This window comes from Myotis daubentonii, chromosome 15 (assembly GCF_963259705.1).
Source record: "Myotis daubentonii chromosome 15, mMyoDau2.1, whole genome shotgun sequence".
Classification (NCBI taxonomy): Eukaryota; Metazoa; Chordata; class Mammalia; order Chiroptera; family Vespertilionidae; genus Myotis; species Myotis daubentonii.
In genome coordinates, this window is record NC_081854.1 from 32,712,688 (window position 1) to 32,735,907 (window position 23,220).

General features: G+C 49.3%; 1 protein-coding gene across 4 annotated transcripts in view; it reads left to right on the plus strand.

Moving 5' to 3' along the window:
- Positions 1 to 21,938, plus strand: part of ZDHHC7 (zinc finger DHHC-type palmitoyltransferase 7) — a 34,910-nt gene extending 12,972 nt beyond the window's left edge. For all 4 annotated transcript variants that reach the window (XM_059667169.1, XM_059667171.1, XM_059667172.1 and 1 more), the window contains exons 2-8: positions 412 to 497; positions 3,868 to 4,199; positions 17,404 to 17,528; positions 17,716 to 17,812; positions 18,281 to 18,362; positions 19,095 to 19,225; positions 19,877 to 21,938. In XM_059667169.1, the coding sequence (XP_059523152.1) occupies positions 3,885 to 4,199; positions 17,404 to 17,528; positions 17,716 to 17,812; positions 18,281 to 18,362; positions 19,095 to 19,225; positions 19,877 to 20,053 (927 nt within the window). In that variant the 5' untranslated portion in view covers positions 412 to 497; positions 3,868 to 3,884 and the 3' untranslated portion in view covers positions 20,054 to 21,938. The remainder of the gene's footprint in view (positions 1 to 411; positions 498 to 3,867; positions 4,200 to 17,403; positions 17,529 to 17,715; positions 17,813 to 18,280; positions 18,363 to 19,094; positions 19,226 to 19,876) is intronic.
- The last annotated feature ends 1,282 nt before the right edge of the window (positions 21,939 to 23,220 follow it).

A 23,220-nucleotide genomic window follows, 5' to 3' on the forward strand; every position in this document is an offset into this window, starting at 1 on the left:
GTGACTTGCTCCTTCTATCCGGCACTTCTTACCCCTGGTCTCATTCTGCCCCTCTTTTCTGTAATCCCTTTGCTGTGGCTGATAAAACAAATGTTGACTGTCGGGATGCAGGCTAGGCAGATTTGGTCTCAGCTTGAAATAGTTGTATGCAACACTAAGGCTAAAATAGCAGAAGGGGAAATGGACAGACTTAAAATATGCAATTTTCAGGATTGTGAATCAGTATACTAGTAGTGAAAATTTAGAGGAGTAAGATTCATAGTTAAGGATTGTTCTCAATAATAGCACTTTATGTGTAAAATGTTATGTTGGTTACATATGCTCCAAAAATTAATCATACCCTAAGAAATATTGTATGCTCTTCTGTCATAAAAGAACTAACTTTTCTAATTAATTTTTATTTTCTTTCAGATCCTATCACATAGGACAGTATGTACCTTCAGATCCTGAAGAAAAGGCGCAAAATGTTCAAGTAATGTTTCAAAGTTATTTGTGAGGTGAGCGTGTGGTTCTTTATTCAGGTGTATAATCACTGTTGCCTTTCTGACAGCTGACACTGGTGGCATGCCATTGAAAAGGCCACACGGGCCACACAGAAGGTTAATGGTGATAAGGAAATATTTCTCTCCGCCTGTTGTCCTTGATTTCCTTACCACCTGTCCTAGAAGGAGAGCGTATCATAGGGGTGGGGCAGGGCAACCAGAAAGTTAAGTTATTAGCAAGTTTCACAAAGTGAAGTGAATGCTCAGTATAAATGGAATGGAATGTTTTTGCTTGTACGGTTGTCCCCTTAAATAATGGAGGTCTGCAGTGTAGCTTTCGTGCTCTGTGAAACCAGGCTTTATTTAGCGAAAGGACAGGCAGCTTGGCTTCAGGAGTGTGGAAAACGATGATGCGACATCTTCTTGACCATCGGTCAATGCATAGTGCTTTCAGGTTTCTCCCAAAAATGGTCTTCAGGAGTATTAAATCAATAGCGATTTTGGTGTTTAGTGTAGAATAAGATTGCAGCCTTCTTGTAATGAGTGTATATATTTTAGTTTTGCATCGAGAATCACTGTACCATTGCTCTCATGCTCCCAGTATTTTTAGATTAGTTCAATGTAAAGGAATTGTTTCTTCATTTCCTCCCCTCCCTTCCTGCTGCATTAGTGAAGTGGATACAGTGACTCAGCAGAATGCTCATGCAGTTGATGACAGATAACTGAACACATCCAGCTTAACCTTGCTGCATCCATTGCTTGCATTCTTGAAAAGAAAGTCACTTCTGGCTACTTTTCCCTTTGTCTTCTAGTGGATTTAACAACTTTGCCTCTAAAGCACACGAGCATTATGCACCAGCATTCTATTATGCACTCCAGGAATGTCCTGCCACGCCAATGGCTGGTGTCCTTGTGGTTCCAGCCAAGGCGGAGCACCACTGGCTGCGTCTTGCACTCTGGCCATTCGCACCAGTGCCTCCACTGGAAGGTTAGGCTGGATTGGCTCAGCTGGTCAGCATATGTGTCTTTAGAAGCCATTCAAGGTCCTGATTTCTGGGGGGCGCTCACACTGCACAAACATTGTGCTGACAAAAGGCTAGTCTGTCTCTGGACATGTGGCTGTGCAGATCTTTATCTTACTGCCCAGCATCGTTTCTCATAGAAAGCATTCTACTGGAGGAGTCACTGTAAAGCAGAGAGGTTCTGTTGGAGGAATTTTTCAGCTTAAGGTCTGGATGTACAGTTATGATTCAGTAAGAAACTTATGGAAATCACTAGGAAAAAATTGCATCTGAGAGGTACCAGTTTCTTGTTGATCTGTCTGTAAACAAACATGCACTTGCCAACAGTACACAGGCACCAAAGGGAGCACAGGGAGCGAGGACCAGACCCTCCATCCAGGCCGACAGGGAGGGAAGACAGCAGCTCTTGTGGAGAGGGGTCCATGCACTGCAAGTGGAACTGATGAGTGTGCCCTGAGAGTCCTAGACCAGTAGAAGTGTCTGGATAGTGTCAGCCCTCTGGTAGAGTCAGGCGTTAGAGTGGGGTAGGCAGATACTCATGTCTGATATTCACAGACCTTTCAAAGTGCTCCTCGGAGGAAGGAGAGCTGTCTTTCCAGGATGCCTTGCTTGGAAGAGAGAAACATTGGGCCCTACAGGGTGTGGGATGCCAGAGAAATGGACTCAGCGGAGGTGTTTGCAGGGGAAGGTGGGCAGGCAAATCTGGGTGATGTCAACATTCAGTCATGCTCCCTGCCTGAGAGAATGGCTGGCTAAGGTCGACCCAATTCTTATCTTTTAGTTTCTTCTATTTTACTTAACAAAATTTTAAAGATATTTTTGCTGTTCTAAGAGCAGGTGTTATTTTACTGAACATGGGAACATTTTTATTTCTCTCTTATACCAGTCTATGTTTTTATATAAAGGGAATTATCAAAATATTTGCAGAACTCTCATCTGTAAGTGCATTTGTTCATTGAATGTTTTCATAATTACTATCCTCCAGTTGCCTTTAAGAAAAAAAAAAAAAAAACACAAAAAAATGACCTGGCCAGTGTTGCTTAGTAGTTGAGCGTCTACCTAGGAACCAGGAGGTCACAGTTCGATTCCCGGTCAGGGCACATGCCCAGGTTGCGGGCTCGATCCCCAGTAGAGGGCGTGCAGGAGGCAGCCGATCAATGATTCTCTCTCATCATTGATGTTTCTCTCTCTCTCTCCCTCCCTCTCCTTTCCTCTCTGAAATAAATATATATAAACTAGAGGCCTGGTGCATGAAATTTCGTGCACTGGGGCAGTCCCTCAGTCTGGCCTGTGCCCTCTCACAGTCTGGGACCCCTTGCTCCTTACCGCCCGCCTGCAGTGGAGGCGGCAGAGGCTCCTGCCACCAACACTGCACTCACCAGCCATGAGCCTGGCTTCTGGCTGAGTGGTGCTTCCCCTGTGGGAGCGTGCTGACCACCAGGGGGCAGCTCCTATGTTGAGCATCTGCCCCCTGGTGGTCAGTGCGAGTCATAGTGACTAGTTGTTCCACTGTTTGGTCTATTTACATATCAGGGTTTTATTATATAGGATAGGATGTGTGTGTGTACATATATTGAAATGCCCAGACTCAAAGACTGCTGGTAATCACTTGTAGCAGACTTGACTCCAAGAGCACCCATTCTCCCCCCTCCTGCTCCTACATAGAGGGGGGGGGGGGGGCCTCGCTCTGTGCTTGTCTGAAAGATGAGCAGTGCACCTGTGCTGAGAAAGCACTTGGGTCATTTGCTAAAAGGCTGCCAGTGATTTTCTGTCCCTTGAATGAACGCTAAGGCCAAATGAACTCTGACTTTATTTCCCTTGTTTTTATCACGAGTATCACTACTCATATACCAAACACTAATAAGAGAAGGTCATACGTTTAAACAAGTTGCTAGAAAAAATGCAAGTTCCTCTTGCCTTTCGTTGGACCCTACATGTTCTCAGGTATCCAGAACTATAGAAAATATAGGAAAGGTGTCAAAAGAATGGGTTAATAAGTGAAGGAAACTTTAAAAGATTAAAGTAGAGAGGAAGAGTGTTCTAGAAACAGTATCGAGTTGAAGAAGATAGAGATAAAAATGGGAGCCTACCTCCAAAACATGATCACGTGTCATCAGAGCTAAAATGAGGGAGGAATGAAAGTAAACTGAGAATCACATGGAGAAAACCCAGGTAAGCGCTGTGGTGTGGATAGCGGATGGCAGCCGTGGTACAAGTCTCGTGTCCATGGGGCTCTGGAACTTGGGTGCTGTGGTTCTGCATTGGGCTTGTTCTCCTCATTATCTTTGTCCCTCTGTGGCAGTGGCTAGCCCTACATGTGCTCCCCGGGAGCCTTATCAGCTCTGTGTCCAATCCCCCTCTAGGGTGCATCGGGGAAATCATGCCGTCATCAGGACACCGGCTCCGCGATGTCGAACACCATCCTCTCCTGACCGAAAATGACCATTATGACTCTTCGTCCTCCTCTTCCTCCGAGGCTGACGCGGCTGACAGGGTCTGGTTCATCCATGACGGCTGTGGCATGATCTGCGCTGTCATGACATGGCTTCTGGTCGTCTATGCAGACTTTGTGGTGACATTTGTCATGCTGCTGCCTTCCAAAGACTTCTGGTACTCCGTGGTCAACGGAGTCATTTTTAACTGCTTAGCGGTGCTTGCCCTGTCATCTCACCTGAGAACCATGCTCACCGACCCTGTGAGTACTCGCTGTTGAGCTGGATTTTCCCCACGTGTCTGGTCTATTGTGACATGGGCCGTGCGGCAGACGGTCTCTTGCTCCTGCAACCTCGGGTTTTTATTAATTCCTAAATACAGGCTTGTAGCGTTTTTCACTGGAGAGTAAGCATAGCTTAAATAGAAGTGATATCACGGTATGTTAATGAAAAATATTCCCGCTGGCTGTTTATTCAAATGAAGAGATTGTACTAAATAATTTCTAAAATCCCTCCTTGTTTAAATATTTCATTTCTCTAAGGAATGGACTGAAAGCTGAGAGATACGGGATCTAGATTTTACCACTTTGCTAACCTTTTCAATTGCCTTTTGACCATAAGCAACTAATTTCACTTCTTTGGGCTAAAGCAGTGGTTCTCAACCTTCTGGCCCTCTAAATACAGTTCCTCATGTTGTAACCGAACCATAAAATTATTTTCGTTACTACTTCATAACTGTAATGTTGCTACTGTTATGAATCGTAATGTAAATATCTGATATGCAGGATGGTTTTAGGCGACCCCTGTGAAAGGGTCATTCGACCGCCAAAGGGGTCGTGACCCACAGGTTGAGAACTGCTGGGCTAAAGGGTAGCTATTACCTCTAAGTTCTTGCTAGCTTTATAATTCTCTTGTTTTTAAGTCTCGGCTAAAATCAGAAGTAAACGGCTCATTCTAGCTGGTAAAAGGTCAAGGTTCAGCCGCACTACGAAGCTGAGAGGGAGAAGTCACTAATTACCGGTTCCCTCAGGGGTGAGTGTGACCTTGGAGAAAGCGGTTGCTAAACAGAGATCAGGTTCAGGGCAGTGAGCAAGCTGGCACCGGTGTGCGAGAACAAGGGCGGCGTGTTGGGCTTGTCTTTGGAGCATTTCCCTGAGAATAAAGATGGGCCAGCTCTCACACAGTGAACTGATGTCTTGAAGGCCGAGGACTCAGAACCTCCATGCTGGGCATAAGGCAGCTAACCTGAGATTTTGAGGCGTCCTTTGGTTAGGCAAAATGGTAGTGATCCCCGAAGTTCAGCCAGGGGTCACCTCCAGACTGGCTTCCAGGCTCACCCCAGAGTCCAGAGGAGGCTGCTCGTGGGAGGGCAGCCTGCAGCCCAGGGGAGAGTTCTCCCGCCAGCGGAACTGCCGCAGGTGTCAGCTAGGTTTCGTGGTCGGTGTGGCGTTCGGTTTGCAGAGGTCCTGTCCACCGCAGCATTGAAAGAGTGGTTTTAAGCCACTGGTGCAGGGCCTCCCGATTTGTACAGTCACGTCTACTGGCTCATGTCTGTTGGTAAGCTCTCTCTTAAAAGGTACCAAGAAGTTAATGTTTTGTTATAAAACCTTTTTATACATAAGATGAGGCCTTCGTCTGAGAATAAACCGATATTGATCAGTCCACGGAATGTGGTCGACACATTGACCTACCGACTTTTGTTGTGTCTGAGTTTGTGTCACGGGATGTTACCCTAGATTATTTACTCTGTTGCCTGTTTGTCCAGTGGAGGTCTTGGGCCTCGGGCAGTATTATAGGCCCAGCCAGTGGGCAGCTGGGAGCAGCACTTAGGTGACAACTTGGAAGCTAAGTCTGCCCAGGTTTTATAGCCTCACCTGATTGTGGGGTCTTACCATCACCGGATATGATGTCCCTCAGAGACGTTTAAAGCAGCGATCACCGACCGGTGGTCCGGGGACCACTGGTGTTCCGTGAGGTCCGAAAGGTTGGCGACTGCTAGTTTAAGACCCTTTTCTCCTTCCCTTTACACAGCAAAGCCTTCCTCTGGGAACACACCTGCTCCTGGGCTCTGTGCATCTCCATCCCCTGTCCTCCCTGCAGCAACAACATCACCCCAGGCCACGGAGGGGGCAGTGACAGGGCCAGGGCCCAGATGAATGGTTTCTACTCACATATTCGTTGTAGGGAAAGCCCTGTTGGTGTGGACCATCCTCCTGGATGTTGAAAGCTGGATGAGTCCATCCTTTGTAGCATTTTGGTGATGGGACCACCTCCACACACAGGTCCCTCGTTGTGAGTGTGCAGGGCGGGGCCTCGGGGGAAGGAGGGCTGACCAGGCAGACACGCCTTGTCAGAGTGTTTGTTTCCTCTGTTAAGCATAGTTGTCTCTCACTCCTGGCTGTGTAGCTCCCGGCCCCACCCCTCTCCTCCTCTGGGAAAAGGCCTCAGAACTCTTACCGGAAGTCCCAAGAGCTGGGGGAGGTGAATGGGGAGAAGGTGCAGAACGTCCCCTCTGTCCCTGGTGGGTGTGTGCATCACTGTGGTGTTGAATGGAAGCATGAGAGGGAGGCAGACCAAGCTAGAGGAGGAGTTGAAATCATGGGCATCAGTTTTTCATTGGAATTTGATTCATATACCACATTCACCCTTTCAAAGTGCATAGTTCAGAGATTTTTAGTGCAGTCATAGAATGGTGCAACCATCACTACAATCAATTTTAGACATTTCATCACCCCAAAAAGCCCCTGCACTCGTAGCCATCACTGCCTAGTTCCCCATTTCCCCCAGCCCTAGGCAGCCACTAATCTACTTTCAATCTTTGCCTCTTCTGGAATCATAACTGTAATCATACAATATGTGGCCTCCTATGCCTGGCTCCCTTCGCCCAGCACGAGGTTTTCAGGGTGCGTCCAGGTTGCAGCACATGCCACTGTCTCATCCTCTCATGGCCGAGTAGCATTGCTGTGTGTGGACAGACCCCGTTTTGTTGATTAGTGTCACTTGAGGGACCTTTGGGTTATTTCCACGTTGGGCTGTAAGGGGTACTGCTGCCGTGAAAATGTACGAGTTTTTATGCGGACCTGGGTTCATTTCTTGTGTACATACCTAGGAGTGGAATTGCTGGGTCATGTGGGAACTCTGCATTGAACTTTTTGAGGAACCGCCAGACTGTTTTCCACAGCAGCTGCCCCATTTTCATCCCCACCAGCAGTGCCTGAGGGTCCAGTTCCTCTGCATCCTCTCGTCTTGTTCACCTTTTGTCGTAGCCGCCTCAGGATACGATGTGGTGCTTCACTGTGGTTTCGATGTGCATCTCCCGATGGACTAGGATGCTGAGCATCTTTCCCTGTGCTTCTTGGCTATTCCTGTGTCTTTGGAGAAGTGTCCATTTAAGTGCTCTGTCCATCTGGGTGTCACTGGTTCAGCCAGGCCACACCAGAACTCTGGTGGCAAGTTACAGAACCCACTGGGAGTCAGTGTAAATAAAACGGAGGAACCTAAGGGCAAGAGCCCTGCGGAGAGCCTGGTTGGCCGCAGAACCGGGATGTGAACACCGTGAGGGGTAGGCGGGCTGGGGCGGACAGGCTTTCTCTGTCCTGTGGGTATGCTGTCTTGCTCACCATCCGGCTCTCCCTGCGCCTAGGGAAGAAGGGTAGCCCCACAGAGCATGCAATTGGAATTAGTTCCAGATCCACATTCCTGAAGGGAGACTATGAGGCCCAGCAGGGTCAGGTGTCCACTCTTGTCCTCTCAAGGGGGGTTTGCTTTCTTTTTTTTGCAGAGCACGGCTTTACCATCCCAGGGTCCAGTGGGCTCAGCTAGAACCACCACGCCACCCCAGGGCAGGGCAGATAGCCCACTGCGGCTTCATGTCTTTTTGCTAAACCAATAGGACCTAGTCAGCCTTTGCTAGGATTGGCTTTAGTTTGTTATTTGAGAAAAGTCCTTTGTACTTCGAATGAGGAGCAGGAAGGATGATGCGGTCCATGACCTTTGATGGAGCAGAAATCTGATCATAAAGCAACGGCCCAGCTATTGGAAGATGAGACTTCCACCAATCTTTTTTTTTTTTCTTTTTTTTTAAATATATTTTATTGATTTTTTTACAGAGAGGAAGGGAGAGAGATAGAGAGTTAGAAACATCGATGAGAGAGAAACATCGATCAGCCGCCTCCTGCACATCTCCTACTGGGGATGTGCCCGCAACCCAGGTACATGCCCTTGACCGGAATCGAACCTGGGACCTTTCAGTCTGCAGGTCGACGCTCTATCCACTGAGCCAAACCGGTTTCGGCAACTTCCACCAATCTTAACGCTGGGAAACACCGAGAACTTAAAATTGTGAAGGGACACCGAATGACTGCAGAGCGGCCGCTCACCCCTCACCAGAGCCTGCTGTCCTGAAGCCCCAGCCTTTTTTTTGTTTTTGTTTTTTGTTAATCCTCACCAGAGGATATTTTTTTCCATTACTTTTTCAGAGAGAGGGGAGACGGGGGAGAGATACAGACAGAGAGAGAAGGGGAGGAAGAGAGAGAAATATTGATGTGAGAGACACATCAACAGGTTGCCTCCCACATTCACCCTGACTGGGGGTGGGGAGCAAACCTCAAAACCCAGACACTGCCCTTGACCAGGAATCTAACCTGCAACCCTTTGGTACACAGGCCATACTCTGCGCACACCTGCCAGGGCCCAGCCTCTTTTTATGAACACCAGCCTTCTTAGCAGACGTTTGCTGAGTGCCGATGAAGGGCACCCTTGGAGGAGCGCTGGTCCTGTGCCAGGTGTTGCCAAAGATGTTCTTTCATTAACCCTCCAGCACCTGGGAGAGGTGGAGTAAATGAGACCAACATCCAAAAATGAGACCCCACACAAAGCTGGGATTCGAACAAGATTTGTCTGTCTCCAAAGCCCCTGCTTCATGTTAAATTCTTATTTATAGACTAGAGGCCCGAAGCAGGAAATCCGTGCAAAAGTAGCCTTTCTTCCCCCGGCTGCCAGCACCGGCTTCCCTCTGGCACCCAGGACCCGGGTTTCCCTTGCAGCCCCAACTTCATCCAGAAGGTCACCTGGAAGGATGTCTGCTCTAATTAGCATATTATGCTTTTATTATTATAGATGTTTCACACTTACACAGAAATAGAGAGAAAATAGTGTAATGAACCCCATGGTCAGTCTTGTGTCAGCCATACCCTCACCTAACTCCCTCTCTTCCCCTCCCCAGAGTATTTGGAAGTAAATCTCAGACACTATAAAACTATTTGTAAATATTTGTGTGTATCTTTAAAAAGTAAGGGCTCTTCTTTATAAAAGCATAGCCTCAATGCCCATAGCTCATGTGGAGCTACTGATTAATTTCTCCTACCTCTCCAGTTACAGCTCACATTTCCTCAGTGGTCTCAGTTCATTTACATTCTTCTTGTTTGAATAAGGATCCAAATAAGTTCTGTACTTTGCGATTGGTGGACCTCTTATATCTCTTGATCTCTGTGGTTCCTTCTCGCTTATTTCCTTGGGGTTTTTTTTTTAATCCTCACCTGAGGATGTGTTTAATAGAGACTTGGCGCACGAATTTGTGCACCAGTGGGGTCCCTCAGCCTGGCCTGCAGGATCAGGCCGAAACCAGCTCTCCGAAATCCCCTGAGGGGTCCTGGATTGCGAGGGGGTGTAGGCCAGGCTGAAGGACCCCACCGGTGCACGACTGGGGCCTGGGAGGAATGTGGGAAGTTGGCCATCCGGAGAAGGATGGCGCGCGGGCTCCAGGGCGTGTCTGGCCCATCTCGCTCAGTCCTGATCGGCTGGACCCCAGCTGCAAGCTAACCTACTAGTTGGAGCTTCTGCCCCCTGGTGGTCAGTGCACATCATAGCAACTGGTCAACCGGTTGACTGCCCCCTGGTGGTCAGTGCAGGTCATAGCGAGTGGTTGAGTGGCCTTAGCATATCATTAGCATATTACACTTTGATTGGTTGAATGGCCAACCGACAAAGGGACACTGGAGTGGATTGTGAATGCAGCATCTGCTGGTGGTGCAAGGCGAGCACAGGCCAGTGCCTCTACTGGGTGTCTGGTCTGCGAAAGCTCACCTTGAAAGGCTCAGCATCCACGTGTAGGCCATCGCTGCAGGGCCTCATGGAAATCATCTCCAAGTCCTGAGGAGACCAGGCCTTAAGGAGCTTCATTGGCTGCCCAGGGTTCTGAGCAGCCAAACGGAATGTCTAGAACCAGCAAATGCCTGCACACCACGAGGGAGTCTCCAGTCACCAGTTTCTCACAATGATTGTTTGTCTAACCCTCAAGAGATACACATCTTTCTTCACTAAGAAATCGTAAGTAATTTCCTAAAAAAAAGGATCATATTCTGCTTTTCAGAAGGGTATTTATCACATTTGTTTTTCCTATGGAAAAGTACCTGTGTGTCTCATAAAAGTTAAGGTGGCTGGAGTTTTAAATGTGGTCCATTTCCTCTGATGGAAATGTGTGATGCTGAACTGTCACCAGGAGCAGGTGTATGGGGGTGTCCCTCAGCCCGGCCTATGCCCTCTTGCAGTCTGGGACTCCCTTGGAGGATGTCCACCTGCTGGCTTTGGCCCGCTCCCTGGGGGATCGGGCCCAAGCTGGCAGTCAGACATCCCTCTGGCAGCCCGGCAGCCCTCAGGGGATGTCCACTTGCCAGCGGGGAGCAGGCCTAAGCTGCAGTCGGACATCCTTAGCACTGCTGAGGAGGTGGGAGAGGCTCCCACCACCACCACTGTACTGGCAGCCGTCAGCCTGGCTTGTGGCTGAGCAGAGCTCCCCCTGTGGGAGCGCTCCTGCATTGAGCGTCTGCCCCCTGGTGGTCAGTGTGTGTCATAGTGACCAGTCATTCCCAGTCGTTCTGCTGTTAGGGTCAGTTTGCATATTACCCTTTTATTATATAGGATAGAGGCCTGGTGCATGGGTGGGGGCCAGCTGGTTTGCCCTGAAGGGTGTCCCGGATCAGGGTGGGGGTCCCGCTGGGGTGCCTGGCCAGCCTGGGTGAGGGGCCAATGGCTGTTTGCAGCTGGTCACACCCCCTTCAGGGTGGGGGTCCCCACTGGGGTGCCTGGCCAGCCTGGGTGAGGGGCTGATGGCTGTTTGCAGCTGGTCACACCCCCTTCAGGGTGGGGGTCCCCACTGGGGTGCCTGACCACCTGGGTGAGGGGCTGATGGCTGTTTTCAGGCTGGCCACACCCCCTTTAGGGTGGGGGGTCCCCTCTGGGGTGCCTGGCCAGTCTTTGTGAGGGGCTGAGGGCTGTTTTCAGGCTGGCCAAGCCCCCCGGCGACGGAAGCTCCCAGCCTCTCCTTTTTTTTCTTTTTATTCTGGGATTTATTTACCCTCTATAATTGAAATTTTGTAGCCTTGAGAGGAGCTCAGAGCCAGCCAGGGCGGCGGGAGGGAAGCCTCCTGCTCGCTCCAGCTCCATGGCCACGGCCAGCTGAAAGCAGGTATCCGGGGTTTATTTAGCTTCTATAATTGAAACTTTGTTGCTTTGAGTGGAGCTCAGAGCCGGCCGCGGCAAGCAGGAAGTTGGCTTCCTCCATCATTGGGGCAACCAAGCCTCCTGCTCGCTCCAGCTCCGTGGCTGCTGGCCGCCATCTTGGTGGAGTTAATTTGCATATAGTTGCTCTGATTGGCTGGTGGGCATGGCTTAAGGCATAGTGAAGGTACAGTCAATTTGCATGTCAATTTGCAACTCCAAATTGGGATATGTAAATTAAGTAAAATGTTGCACCCAGCATTCTGATTTTAATTTTCAAAAATAAGAGTTTATTTTTTTTCCTTCCTCTTGTAATTTTATTTTATTTAATTTATTTTTTTTAATTAAATCTTTATTGTTCAGATTATTACATTTGTTCCTCTTTTTTTTTTTCAAAAATAAGAGTTTAAACCCTTAACTTTTTTTTATCTTCCTATGGAGACAGACTGAGTGTTAGGAAATGCTAGGACCTTGACCAAAACAGCTTCCCCATATTAAGACGATGAAACTGACTTCCCTCCGTGCTTGGAGGGAAGTCAACTGTAGTAGAGGGTTGGGCGAGGCACATTTTACCCACAGTCCCTCCTGTCCCACTTCCCCAGAGCACCTCCTGGAGACCTTACTTCCTGCTGGTGACGCTGGGCTTGCTGGGGCCTTGGAGCTGATGGGCCTCAGTCTTTTTCAAACCTCTCTCGGCCCTCACCCTACAGAGGTTTGGATCTGGCTTGAGGGTCCAGCCTGCACATTCTGTTTTTTGTTTGTTTGTTTGTTTGTTTGTTTTTTTAATTAAATCTTTATTGTTCAGATTATTACATTTGTTCCTTTTTTTTCCCCCCCATAACTCCCCTCCTCCCAGTTCCCACCCCACCCTCCGCCCTCACTCCCCACCCACTGTCCTCATCCATAGGTGCACGATTTTTGTCCAGTCTCTTCCCACATCTCCCACACCCCTTTCCCCCCCAAGAATAGTCAGCCCATTCCCTTTCTATGTCCCTGATTCTATTATAATCAACAGTTCATTCTGTTCATCAGATTATTTATTCACTTGATTCTTAGATTCACTTGTTGATAGATGCATATTTGTTGTTCATAATTTGTATCTTTACCTTTTTCTTCCTCTTCCTCTTCTTAAAGGATACCTTTCAGCATTTCATATAATCCTGGTTTGGTGGTGATGAACTCCTTTAGCTTTTCCTTATCTGTGAAGCTCTTTATCTGACCTTCAATTCTGAATGATAGCTTTGCTGGATAAAGTAATCTTGGTTGTAGGTTCTTGGTATTCATCACTTTGAATATTTCTTGCCACTCCCTTCTGGCCTGCAAAGTTTCTGTTGAGAAATCAGCTGACAGTCGTATGGGTATTCCCTTGTAGGTAACTGAGTTTCTTTCTCTTGCTGTTTTTAAGATTCTCTCTTTATCTTTTGCTCTTGGCATTTTAATTATGATGTGTCTTGGTGTGGTCCTCTTTGGATTCCTTTTGTTTGGGGTTCTCTGCGCTTCTTGGACCTGTAAGTCCATTTCTTTCACCAGGTGGGGGAAGTTTCTGTCATTATTTCTTCAAATAGGTTTTCAATATCTTGCTCTCTCTCATCTTCTGGCACCCCTATAATTCTGATGTTGGTACGCTTGAAGCTGTCCCAGAGGCTCCTTACACTATCCTCGCATTTTTGGATTCTTTTTTCATTTTGCTTTTCCAGTTGGATGTTTTTTGCTTCCTCGCATTTCAAATCATTGACTTGATTCTTGCGCTCCTCTGGTCTGCTGTCGGGCGTCTGTATAATATTCATTATTTCAGTCCGTGTGTGCTTAATTTCTAGTTGGTTCCCCAATATAAGATCGAGGGTCTTATTAGTTTTCGTGTAGATCTCATTAAGTTTATCGGCAGCTTCTAAACAGTTCTTGAGAGACCTTAAAAGTGTGGTTCTGAACTCTATTTCTTCCATTGACAATTTTGTCCTGTTTCTTTGTCTCCGCATTTTGTTATGCTTCCTTGGTGCACCCCCTAGTGGTCTTTGTTCAGTCTTATAGATAAATCTTGATTGTTGTAGCTAATTCCAGGGAGGGTTTGACCTCCAGGCCAAGTGGCTATGAGAATCAGCTGTGTCAGCAGTGAGAGAACTTCTGTCCTCTAGGGAGGTGCTAATCTAGCCTTTGCCTGAGGCTATCCGGCAAATGCCTCTGTGCAGGGCTTGGGCGGGGCGGGTCGCACAGGATCAACAGGGTGGGCCGGAGAGAGCAGTTATGGCGGCTCTCAGTCCTGTCCCAAGGGGCTCTGCCTCTCTGAGTCCCAGCACCCGCTGCAAAGCTCGGAGAGAAAGCTGCACTCGCTCTGACCGAAGCCAGACAGTCCCGCTTCTCCCATTTGAGTCTGGGTCCCTAAAGACTCGCCCGGATCTGGAGCTCAGAGTCTGCGACTCCCTCCCGATTGAAAACGCCAACCGCGCCCTCCGCCGCCAGCCCGCTCCGCGCACTCCACACCTCAGAATTTGACTTCAGCACTGCGCCTCCTCTGAGTGTCCGTATGCATTTCTCTTTCCTCCTAGTTGTAGGACTTCCACTCAGCCAGCGTTCCTGTGGTTCTGGGTGATGTCCCTTCCGTTTTTTGGTTTCACTTTTGAAGTAGTTGTTCAAAGCAGCAAACTCCGGCGTTAACCTATGCCGCCATCTTGGTTCTCCCAGGGGGCCCAGCCTGCACATTCTGGCTTTAAAGAGCTCCAGCGCTGCTCCTGCTGGTCAGCAGAGTCCCTTCCTGTCCACTGCCTCCTCAGTCCCCCAGGGCCCTTAGCTCCTGCCCTTGCGTCACCTTGTGTTTCTTTATCACTGCACCACTGGCCTGATCTTCCCAGTGGCTCAGTGAGGCTCTTTCTCCAGAAATGTGCATTTCTGCATGAAACACAGGCTCTGAGGGGCTAAGAAGTAGGATATGTGCTGGCTGGTGTGGCTCAGTGGTTGAGTGTCCGCCTATGAACCTAGAGGTCACGGTTCAATTCCCAGTCAGTGTACATGCCCAGTTGAGGCCTTGATCCCCAGTGGGGGCCATGTAGGAGACAGCCAATCAGTGATTTTCTTTCATCATTGATGTTTCTATCTCTCCCTCTTGGAAATTATCCTGTATAATAAAACCTTAATATGCAAATTGACTGAATGGCAGAACGACCAGTCACTATGACACGCACTGACCACCAGGGGGCAGACGGTCAACACAGGAGCTGCCAACTGCTGGTCAGTGTGCTCCCACAGGGGGAGTGCCACTCAGCCAGAAGCCGGGCTAGTGGCTGGTGAGCACAATGGCGATGGCGGGAGCCTCTCCCGCCTCTGCTGCAGGTGGGCGGTTAGGAGCGAGGGGTCCTGGACTGCAAGAGTCCCGGACTGTCAGAGGGATGTCTGACTTCTGGTTTAGGAATTGGGCTTAAGCTGGCAGGCGGATTTCCCCCGAGGGGTCCCAGACTGCAAGAGGGCTCAGGCCAGGCTGAGGGACCCTCCCCTCTGCCCCAGTGCACGAATGTCGTGCACCGGGCCTCTAGTCCTATATAATAAAAGCCTAATATGCCAATTGTCCCCTCAACTGGGAGTTCGACTGCTCACTATGACGTGTGCTGACCACCAGGGGGCGGTGCAGAACATGGCAGCAGGCGGCAGTGGAGGCGCTGCCGGCCCCAATGGGCCACAATGAGAGCAGGACTGTGGTGGGATGGTGGAGCAGGTGAGCGGGTGGCACCAGGCCAAAGCAGTGTGAGCAGGGGCCCAATCCCCCTGCAGACAGCACCCAGGAGTGGCAGCAGCAGGGGACCTGGCCCCGATCTATTGCCCTGCAGAGGGCGACCAGAGGTGGGGATGGGGCTGCCACCCGGCTCACAGGCACTGAGGGAGCTGGGTGGGGCCCTGGCCTCAACCGATCGCCCCACAGACAGCGACAAGTAGCCGGCTGACCCTGATCACCTGATCGGGGCCGGGCCCCAGGTTGGGACGGGGAACTGGGGGTGGATGGCAGCGACCAACCTCCTGCAGTGCCAAGCAGGGGGCTGCGACCTCTCACCGGCTACCTGGGGATGAGGGGGGAGGGGGACAGGGACGGAGGTGTGGTGAGAATGCGTGGTGTCCACTGAGCTGGCTCTTAGTCCCCCTGCTACCCACTCCCGGGATGCCAGGGCTCGCACGCCAGGGAAGCCCCCCATGCTCAGGTGCCAGGTGCCCGTAAGGAGCCCACCCCGCATCTGCACGGCCTCTTCAGGGTAAGCTGGGCTGCAGCCACCAGGACCACAGGGGCCGGGTTGGGCTCCCTGTGGGTTTGCAAGGCTGGCCTGGAGAGAGCGCGCTGCCTGCCCAGCTTCCATGCAGCGCCGCTGGGTGGCCCAGAGGCCCACACTGTGCCCCAACCCGCAGCGTCCGGCCGCGCTCACTGCATCTCCACGTGGGGACTCTGGTGCCATGTCTCAAACAGACAGGTGGTGTGCGGGGAACTGGGGGCCCAGGTGCTGCCCAGGGCCCAGAGGTCAGCCGGGACTTGCCTTTCCACGCCAGATGCTTGAGCTTCGATCACTGGCCAGGCCTAGGGACTGCAGCTGTGCACGAATTTCATGCATTGGGCCTCTAGTGTGTATATATATATATCGGGCTTTTTTCTGATATATTCTGAAAATATATATACCATTACATCTCTCCACTGCCCAAAGATCAAGGCAACACCGGCCGGGGCCCAGCCTTTTTTATGAACGTCAGCCTTCTCAGAAGACATGTGCCAACTGGTGATGAAGGGCACCCTTGGAGGAGTCAGTGCTCCAGGTGCCCTGCCAAACGTGTTCTTTCATTAACCCTCCAGCGCCTGGGAGAGCTGGAGTAAATCCGCATCCGAAAATGAGACCCCACACAAAGCTGGGGTTCTAACAAGATTTGTCTGTCTCCCTATTGCAGCCTCTCGGGGCAAGTGCTTGGTGCTCAGGCGGCCACTGCCCCGTGTCTGGCCTCCAGCCTACCTGGTTCTGTGAAGACAACTCCTGGCCGTCACGCTCTGCCTCTTGCCATTCGTTCACTTCTCCCTAATGCCTTCCCGTTGCTTCCCCGTTGCTCATCTTTCCCCAGCTCCCCTAGCTTGTGGGGCGTGTGCACTGACTGTTACAGCTCCTGACCCCTGGCCAGAGACGCTGAGCGGGGTCGGTTACGCAGGGCCCCATCTCCAGGTGTGAGTGTGAGTGTGGATTAGGTTGGCAGACACAGTGCATTACATTTAACAACAAGATAAGCCCTTTGTGAGATTGCTTTGTTCAGTGTTCCCTATGGCAGCTGATAGGAAACGGGGCAGTGTTATCAGGCCACCCCCCCGCCCCCCATTAGAAGGGGTGATAGGGAAACGGTGACCATCAGCTGCCCTTGAGTTGGAGTGGCTTCACAAACCTTGCTCTGTGGAACTTGCACTAGCTAGGAAAAGCTCCTGTGACTAAATATCACATGATCTCGCTCACTTGTGGAATATAATGAACAACATAACTGATGACAAAAATAGAACCAGAGACATAGAAGCATCGAACAGACTGTCCAACCTATGAGGGAATGCGGGCTGTGGGGGTAAGAGATCAACCAAAGGACTTGTATGCATGCATATGAGCATAACCAATGGACACAGACAGTAGCGGGGTGAGGGCACGTGCTGGGGGGTGGGAGCAGCCGGGGAAAGGTCAAGGGGGGGGGGGAGGAGACTTGTGTAATACTTTAAACAATAAAGAATTTAAATTTAAAAAAAAAACAACTCATGTGACTTACCAGTTTACGAGGGATAATAAGGTATTTACTTTGAGTTCATTTTAATACATATTTTTTCCATGCAAAATAAAACTTCTGGTCCTGCCTAATAGTTATTTTTCATACTAATATGCTTTAAGTGGTAACTAATTATTTCATGATATATATTCCTACATTTATTGTCTGTTTTTAACTTTTCCTTCTCCTTAACTAAACATTCTTATTAAACTGTAGGGAGCAGTACCCAGAGGAAACGCTACTAAAGAATACATGGAGAGTTTGCAGCTGAAGCCTGGAGAAGTGATCTACAAGTGCCCCAAGTGCTGCTGCATCAAGCCCGAACGCGCCCACCACTGCAGGTACCCCAGCCCCTCCCCTAGGGCAGCCCGAACGCCCACCACTGCAGGTGCCCCGGCCCCTCCCTAGGGCAGGCGGTCTCCCTCAGTGACCTCTGACCAGCATTACAATTTTGTGTATTGGATGCATGGCTTGGGGTTGTGTTCCCTCAGAGCACGGAACACTAATAATCCAACCTCTCCTTTTCAGTATTTGCAAAAGATGTATTCGGAAAATGGATCATCACTGCCCGTGGGTGAACAATTGTGTAGGAGAGAAGAATCAGAGGTTTTTTGTGCTCTTTACTGTGAGTAGAAATATTTATGTGGTAACTTACATTGAGTTTTAAATTCTTAAACTAGAATCTTGCCTGGAGCTGGTGAATTTATTCTAACCTTAGACCAGTTTCCCTCCAACCTTTTCTCTGGATTCAAATTATAATTCTGTGCTGTGACTGGAAGGAAGTAACCCGACAGATAAATATATGTTGCCTATGGTGCTTTAGGTGTTTTACTGTCATTTAGTTCTCTCAGATACACAGTTCTTAGTAAGATCTTGCTGGAGTTAGAACATGATTCCCTACTGTGTGTTCTCCTATAAAATTACATAACTTGGTCCAGCATGCTCTCGGGTAGGAGATGTCACTACTCGATTGATGCCTTCCCTCATTCATCTTATCGACAAATGCAATGGAGGCGTCCACGTCAGATTAAGCGGCCTTTGCTCCTAGAAATAGGTGCTTGCTCACCATGTGACCAGTTTTCCATCTTTGCAGATGTACATAGCTCTGTCCTCAGTGCACGCTCTGATTCTCTGTGGACTCCAGTTCATTTCCTGCGTCCGGGGGCAGTGGACAGGTAAGGCCGTGCGCATCTTTCCTGGAGTCACGCTGCTGGGTGATGAGGGAAAGACTTTAAAGGAAAACTGATTTTCCAGTTTTGAAAGAAATCCTAGCTGTTATTTTAGGAGTTGGTTTTTTTGTTTTTAAGAAAAGAATATGGGTAGGTATTAACACTGCCTTTTTCCTAGTTTAACGAAGTTCTCTATATAACTATTCTTCCAGTCAATTGATAATTTCTATTAGATAGTCTCATTTGTATTTTGCAGAAATGAAGACTAGAGGGAAGTTAGTATTGTTCCCCCAAACCTGGTTAGCCAGCTAGGCACTGTTCAGCGTGTTCCCCGTGACTAAATGACTGTGGTGAAGGTGGGCAGGGCCTGTCCAGCCCTGGATACCCAGGCAGGTACAGTTGTCCTGCCCCAGGGGCGGGGGAGGAGCGGCCTGTGTGTACTCCCGTGCGTGGTACACCTGCCTCTCTTCTTCTCCGGCTTTTGTTGCACTTTAATAAGCACTTTAATACACAGATACAGCCTTAATAGAAACCTCAGTTATTATGGAATCTTTGGAAACTGCTGACCGGAAATGGTGGTGTGAATTTTCACTCGGAAGGCTGACCTCCTCCGCCCCTTGGTGAATAATGAGTGTGCCTACCTAGAGGATGAGCACATTCTCCCTGGAAGCTGGCCCAGGGCTGCCACTGTGAGGGTCCTGGGAGCTAAACTCATGACATCCTTTCTCTCGTTCGCAGAATGCAGTGATTTTTCACCTCCGATCACTGTAATCCTGTTGATCTTCCTGTGCCTTGAGGGTCTCCTGTTTTTCACTTTCACTGCAGTTATGTTCGGCACCCAGATCCACTCAATATGCAATGATGAAACGGTATGCTTCATCCTGGGCTGTGTTTGCTTAAGGTTTGGTGAGAGCTTGAGTAAATGGGAAATTCTAATGTCCACAGCAGGTAGGTGTGTATTATTAACTCGGAGATTAATTGGGCCGCCTCGATAAGCTCCGACAGCTCGCTGTATTTGTCCTTCCTGTCCTTATGCGAGTGCATATTTCAGGGATGAGTATGACCTGAGAGTCAACAGAGCCAGGCAGGTTCCCAGTTTCTAGGGGACCCAGGCCCTAGAGCAGCTGAGGGAGTTGCAGGAATTGATCGCCCTCATGCCTTTGAACTGTAGGCCTAGAGCAGACGCTCAATAAATACTTGTAGTAAATGAATTAAAGGCTGTCCTGGGCCTGGAGGACCAGCTCTCCTCCTCACCACTGTGGCTCTTCAGCAGTCCTCGTCGCTGGTGCCACTGCCTGGCTGTGTGATGTTGGCCTGGCCAGGCGGCTGTAGCCTGGCTGTGCTCAGGGAGGCCATGGGGCTGGTGCCAGGGAAAGAGAGCCCACACTTCACCTCCACCTCGAGCTCAGATGCAGAGGGACAGTTTTGGTGGTGATTGCACGCTTTCAACACTCGGCCTAACCTGGCTGTGTTGGGGTTTCCTGGCACTGCCACCCACACGCTTTTCTTTCTGCTTCCAGGAGATCGAGAGACTGAAAAGCGAGGAGCCCACCTGGGAGCGGCGGCTGCGATGGGAGGGGATGAAGTCTGTCTTTGGGGGACCTCCCTCCCTCCTCTGGATAAATCCCTTCGTCGGCTTCCGATTTAGGCGACTACAAATGAGACCCAGAAAAGGAGGCCCGGAGTTCTCCGTTTGAGACGCCTCCCCTGCTGGAGCTTGTGAATGGACTTTAAATTATTTATTTGGTGTCTGAAAGGGTATCAACAACTCATCTGTGACCAATAGGGCAAATGGACCTACACAAACCAGTTGCTTGCAGCAAGCAGAATCTTACATACTTACAGTCGCAGGTGGCAGATTTTCCAAACTGGGACCTGGATGATGCAGGTGTTTTCACCTGCACAGCTAACGGAAGGGAGCCGGCCACATGAAGCCAAGCGTCATTCTCGTCCCCCCAGTTAGGACTTCGTTAAGGCTACTTTGCATTCCTGAGAAGCTGTGTGACATTACATGGTTATTAAACCCTGTGCTGAGCTGCTGTTTTCAATCACGAAGAAGAAAAGAATCGATACATTCTTTGAAATCCAGTGGAAGAATTCTCCGAGTGGTCGCAGGGAGTCCCGTTGACCCTGCGATTCATTAGTGCACTCCCTTGGTCCAGAGGGCGTTTACGTAGAAGTACGTTTTGGTCTCCATTAGCTCTGTCATTCGCACTGAATTTGCAGAAGATCTGTGCATTGCACACGAAGGCGGCTCCAGGTACACTCCCACTGCCGGGAGGCGCCTTCCTTGACCCTGCAGCAAGTCTGTGTGCGTGTCTGTGTCCGTGTGTGTGCGTGCGTGCATGTGTGTTTTAAAATTGACAGTGTTGTTTAGGCGATGTAACACTTAACGGCCGTGAGCAGCAAACTAACTATTTTTTAGAAACCGACGTTTCAGGGAAGCGGGGAGAGCTGCCCCGGGATCCTCCTCCCGCGGGTTCACTATGAATGTATTGCAAACTGGAGAATATCTTGATCCAAAGAACAATCATTCCTGTGTGGTCCTTTGTTGCCCTCCTGTTTTCATTTTATCTTAAAAACCGTGAGCACATGAGGGCCTCGGAACTGACTTTTTCAGTTCTGCCCAAATTAGCAGTGTCTAAACGGCACCTCGGTGGGAGAAGAGCGAAGTCCCCTGGCGGCCTTCACCTGTGCAGCGTGGCGGGCGCGTAGGAAGAGGGGCCGGCACAGCAACAGGTACACACTGAGGGGTCGGCCGCTGGCATCACTGAGGTGAGGGACCACAGGCCATGAACCCTAGACTCTGTGTCCCTCATTTGCAAAGAATATTCAGGATGGCAACAGCTTGTTTTTCTCTCTTTTCTTTTTCTTCTTCTTTTTTTAATCATTTTTGTTTCTCTACCCATGTCCCCAGTGATTAAAAACAAGGACCCTTGGCGCAGAGCTTAAAATTATGCCAGAAAGCAAACAGCCCCCTCCCTGGGGACCCGCCTTAAACTTGCCTGGTCTGTCCGTGCTCTGCGGGCCAGGAGGGAGCGTCTGTGACAGCCCGAGGGTCCCCGCGAGCCTGCCTCCCACGCTGAGAAGAGCTGGTGTCTCCCTCCTGGTCCTCATGCCTTTCTGTTCATCTGTGAACCGTTTTTGTTTCTGTTTTGAAGTGATCCGCACCCTTTCCTAATCAGGGTTTCTACCACTGCTGATGCAAAGCCACAAAGGGACCTACTCGAGACACAGTGGTAGCCAGTGAACAAAGCTGTGGGATGTGGAAGTGAACCAGTCACTGCAGAAACCGTGAGCTCCGGGGGGCAGCGTCACTGTCCCAGGGCCAGGCACCCATCCGGAGAGTTTCCTGAGATTGTTTTGCATATTCTTTTGCACATCTGTTGTCTGGGTTGGACTTGTGTATTGGGCTTCAGTGTGAGCCTTTTAATATGTATATCTTGTTTATCAATAAATTATCAAAATGGTTGAATCCTGTGAGACTTGGCAAGTATGTGCAAATCAAGTATACTTGACTTTTCAACCTCTTCTTTCAGTGTAACTTTTATATGAAATAAAGTCACCGCTGATGATCTCAAACAGTTTATGATGTGGTAGAGTTCTTGGTTGATTGTCAGTGTGTTTTCTGTGGCTGGCTTTTCCTTAGCTTATTGACACCAGCACCCTGAGCTGTGACCATCACCCCTCGCCTCCAGTGCTTGTGAAAAGTGGTGGGCATTCCAATGTTGCTCATGCACACTCTGCCCTATCCACAGGTAATATTTACTCTTAAATTGACACCACATTTTACTTAGCTTTATCTTAAACATTCCTGTAATTTTTTAGTGCTGTTTGAAATAAAATTAAATTTTAAAAAATATCCCTCTTCAATCCAGAATCTCAGCTTCCTATCATTTCATTCAACAAATGTATCTATTTGTGCTTGAGGGACCCAAAGATGAGTGAAGAGGGTGACCGTGCCCTCTTACCGCCGCATTGGGAAGATGGGCAGCTCCACGAATGACCAGCGGTGCCCACGGGAAGCCACACGCACTCTTCCACAAGGCACTCGCTGGCCTTGCAGACGTGCAGAAACACTGGGGTCCTGGACACGGAGACACGTACCGACCGGACACCAGGCCAGCAGCTACTCTCAAGCCTGAGTGGGTGGCTCTGCAGAATTTTGCTGCGATGTTAAATGTATTCCTATTAGGACATTATCAAGGCTCATTAAGAAGTACGACATCTGCATTTAAATGGAAAATGAAAATATTACCTAAAGAGGAAGTAGGCTAAATCTTATCTTCTATTACATATGATTTTGGCTTGGCTGCCTACACAGAGAAAAATACCCCTAAGAATAGTGTGGGAAAAGCAGAGGAACGGGGATGCCCAGCGAATGAATCCATGTTGAACCAAGTAGCATTCAGGTGCCACAGCGAAAGGGTACACTACCTGCAACATTGCCTGAGGGTCGGATGTGAAACCATATTTGTGAAACCATATCCTATCCATCCAACTGATAATTTAGGCAGCCCAAGGACACAGGGAAGAAAGGGATGATGCAGATCTGTGGTGGTTCAGTTAGCAGAAAGCTGAGCCAGTGTTTGGTCTGTAAGAGAATGAATGGCTTGATTGCTGGCCTGTTGGGAAACTCAAGAAAGTTCATGAAGAACTTTCTGTGCACAGTGCATTTTCAATTCAGAGAACACACGATTTCCAGGTTCCTGACACCCCTGCAGTCACTGCCTGCTCTCCCTTCCCCTCCCCCCTCACCCAATATTATTTACTTTCCACATTTTGTTCATTAGAGTTTATACTGTGATGACTAAATATTTTGTGCTAAACCAAGTAGGGTTCTGTGATGTACCAGTTTTTGCTT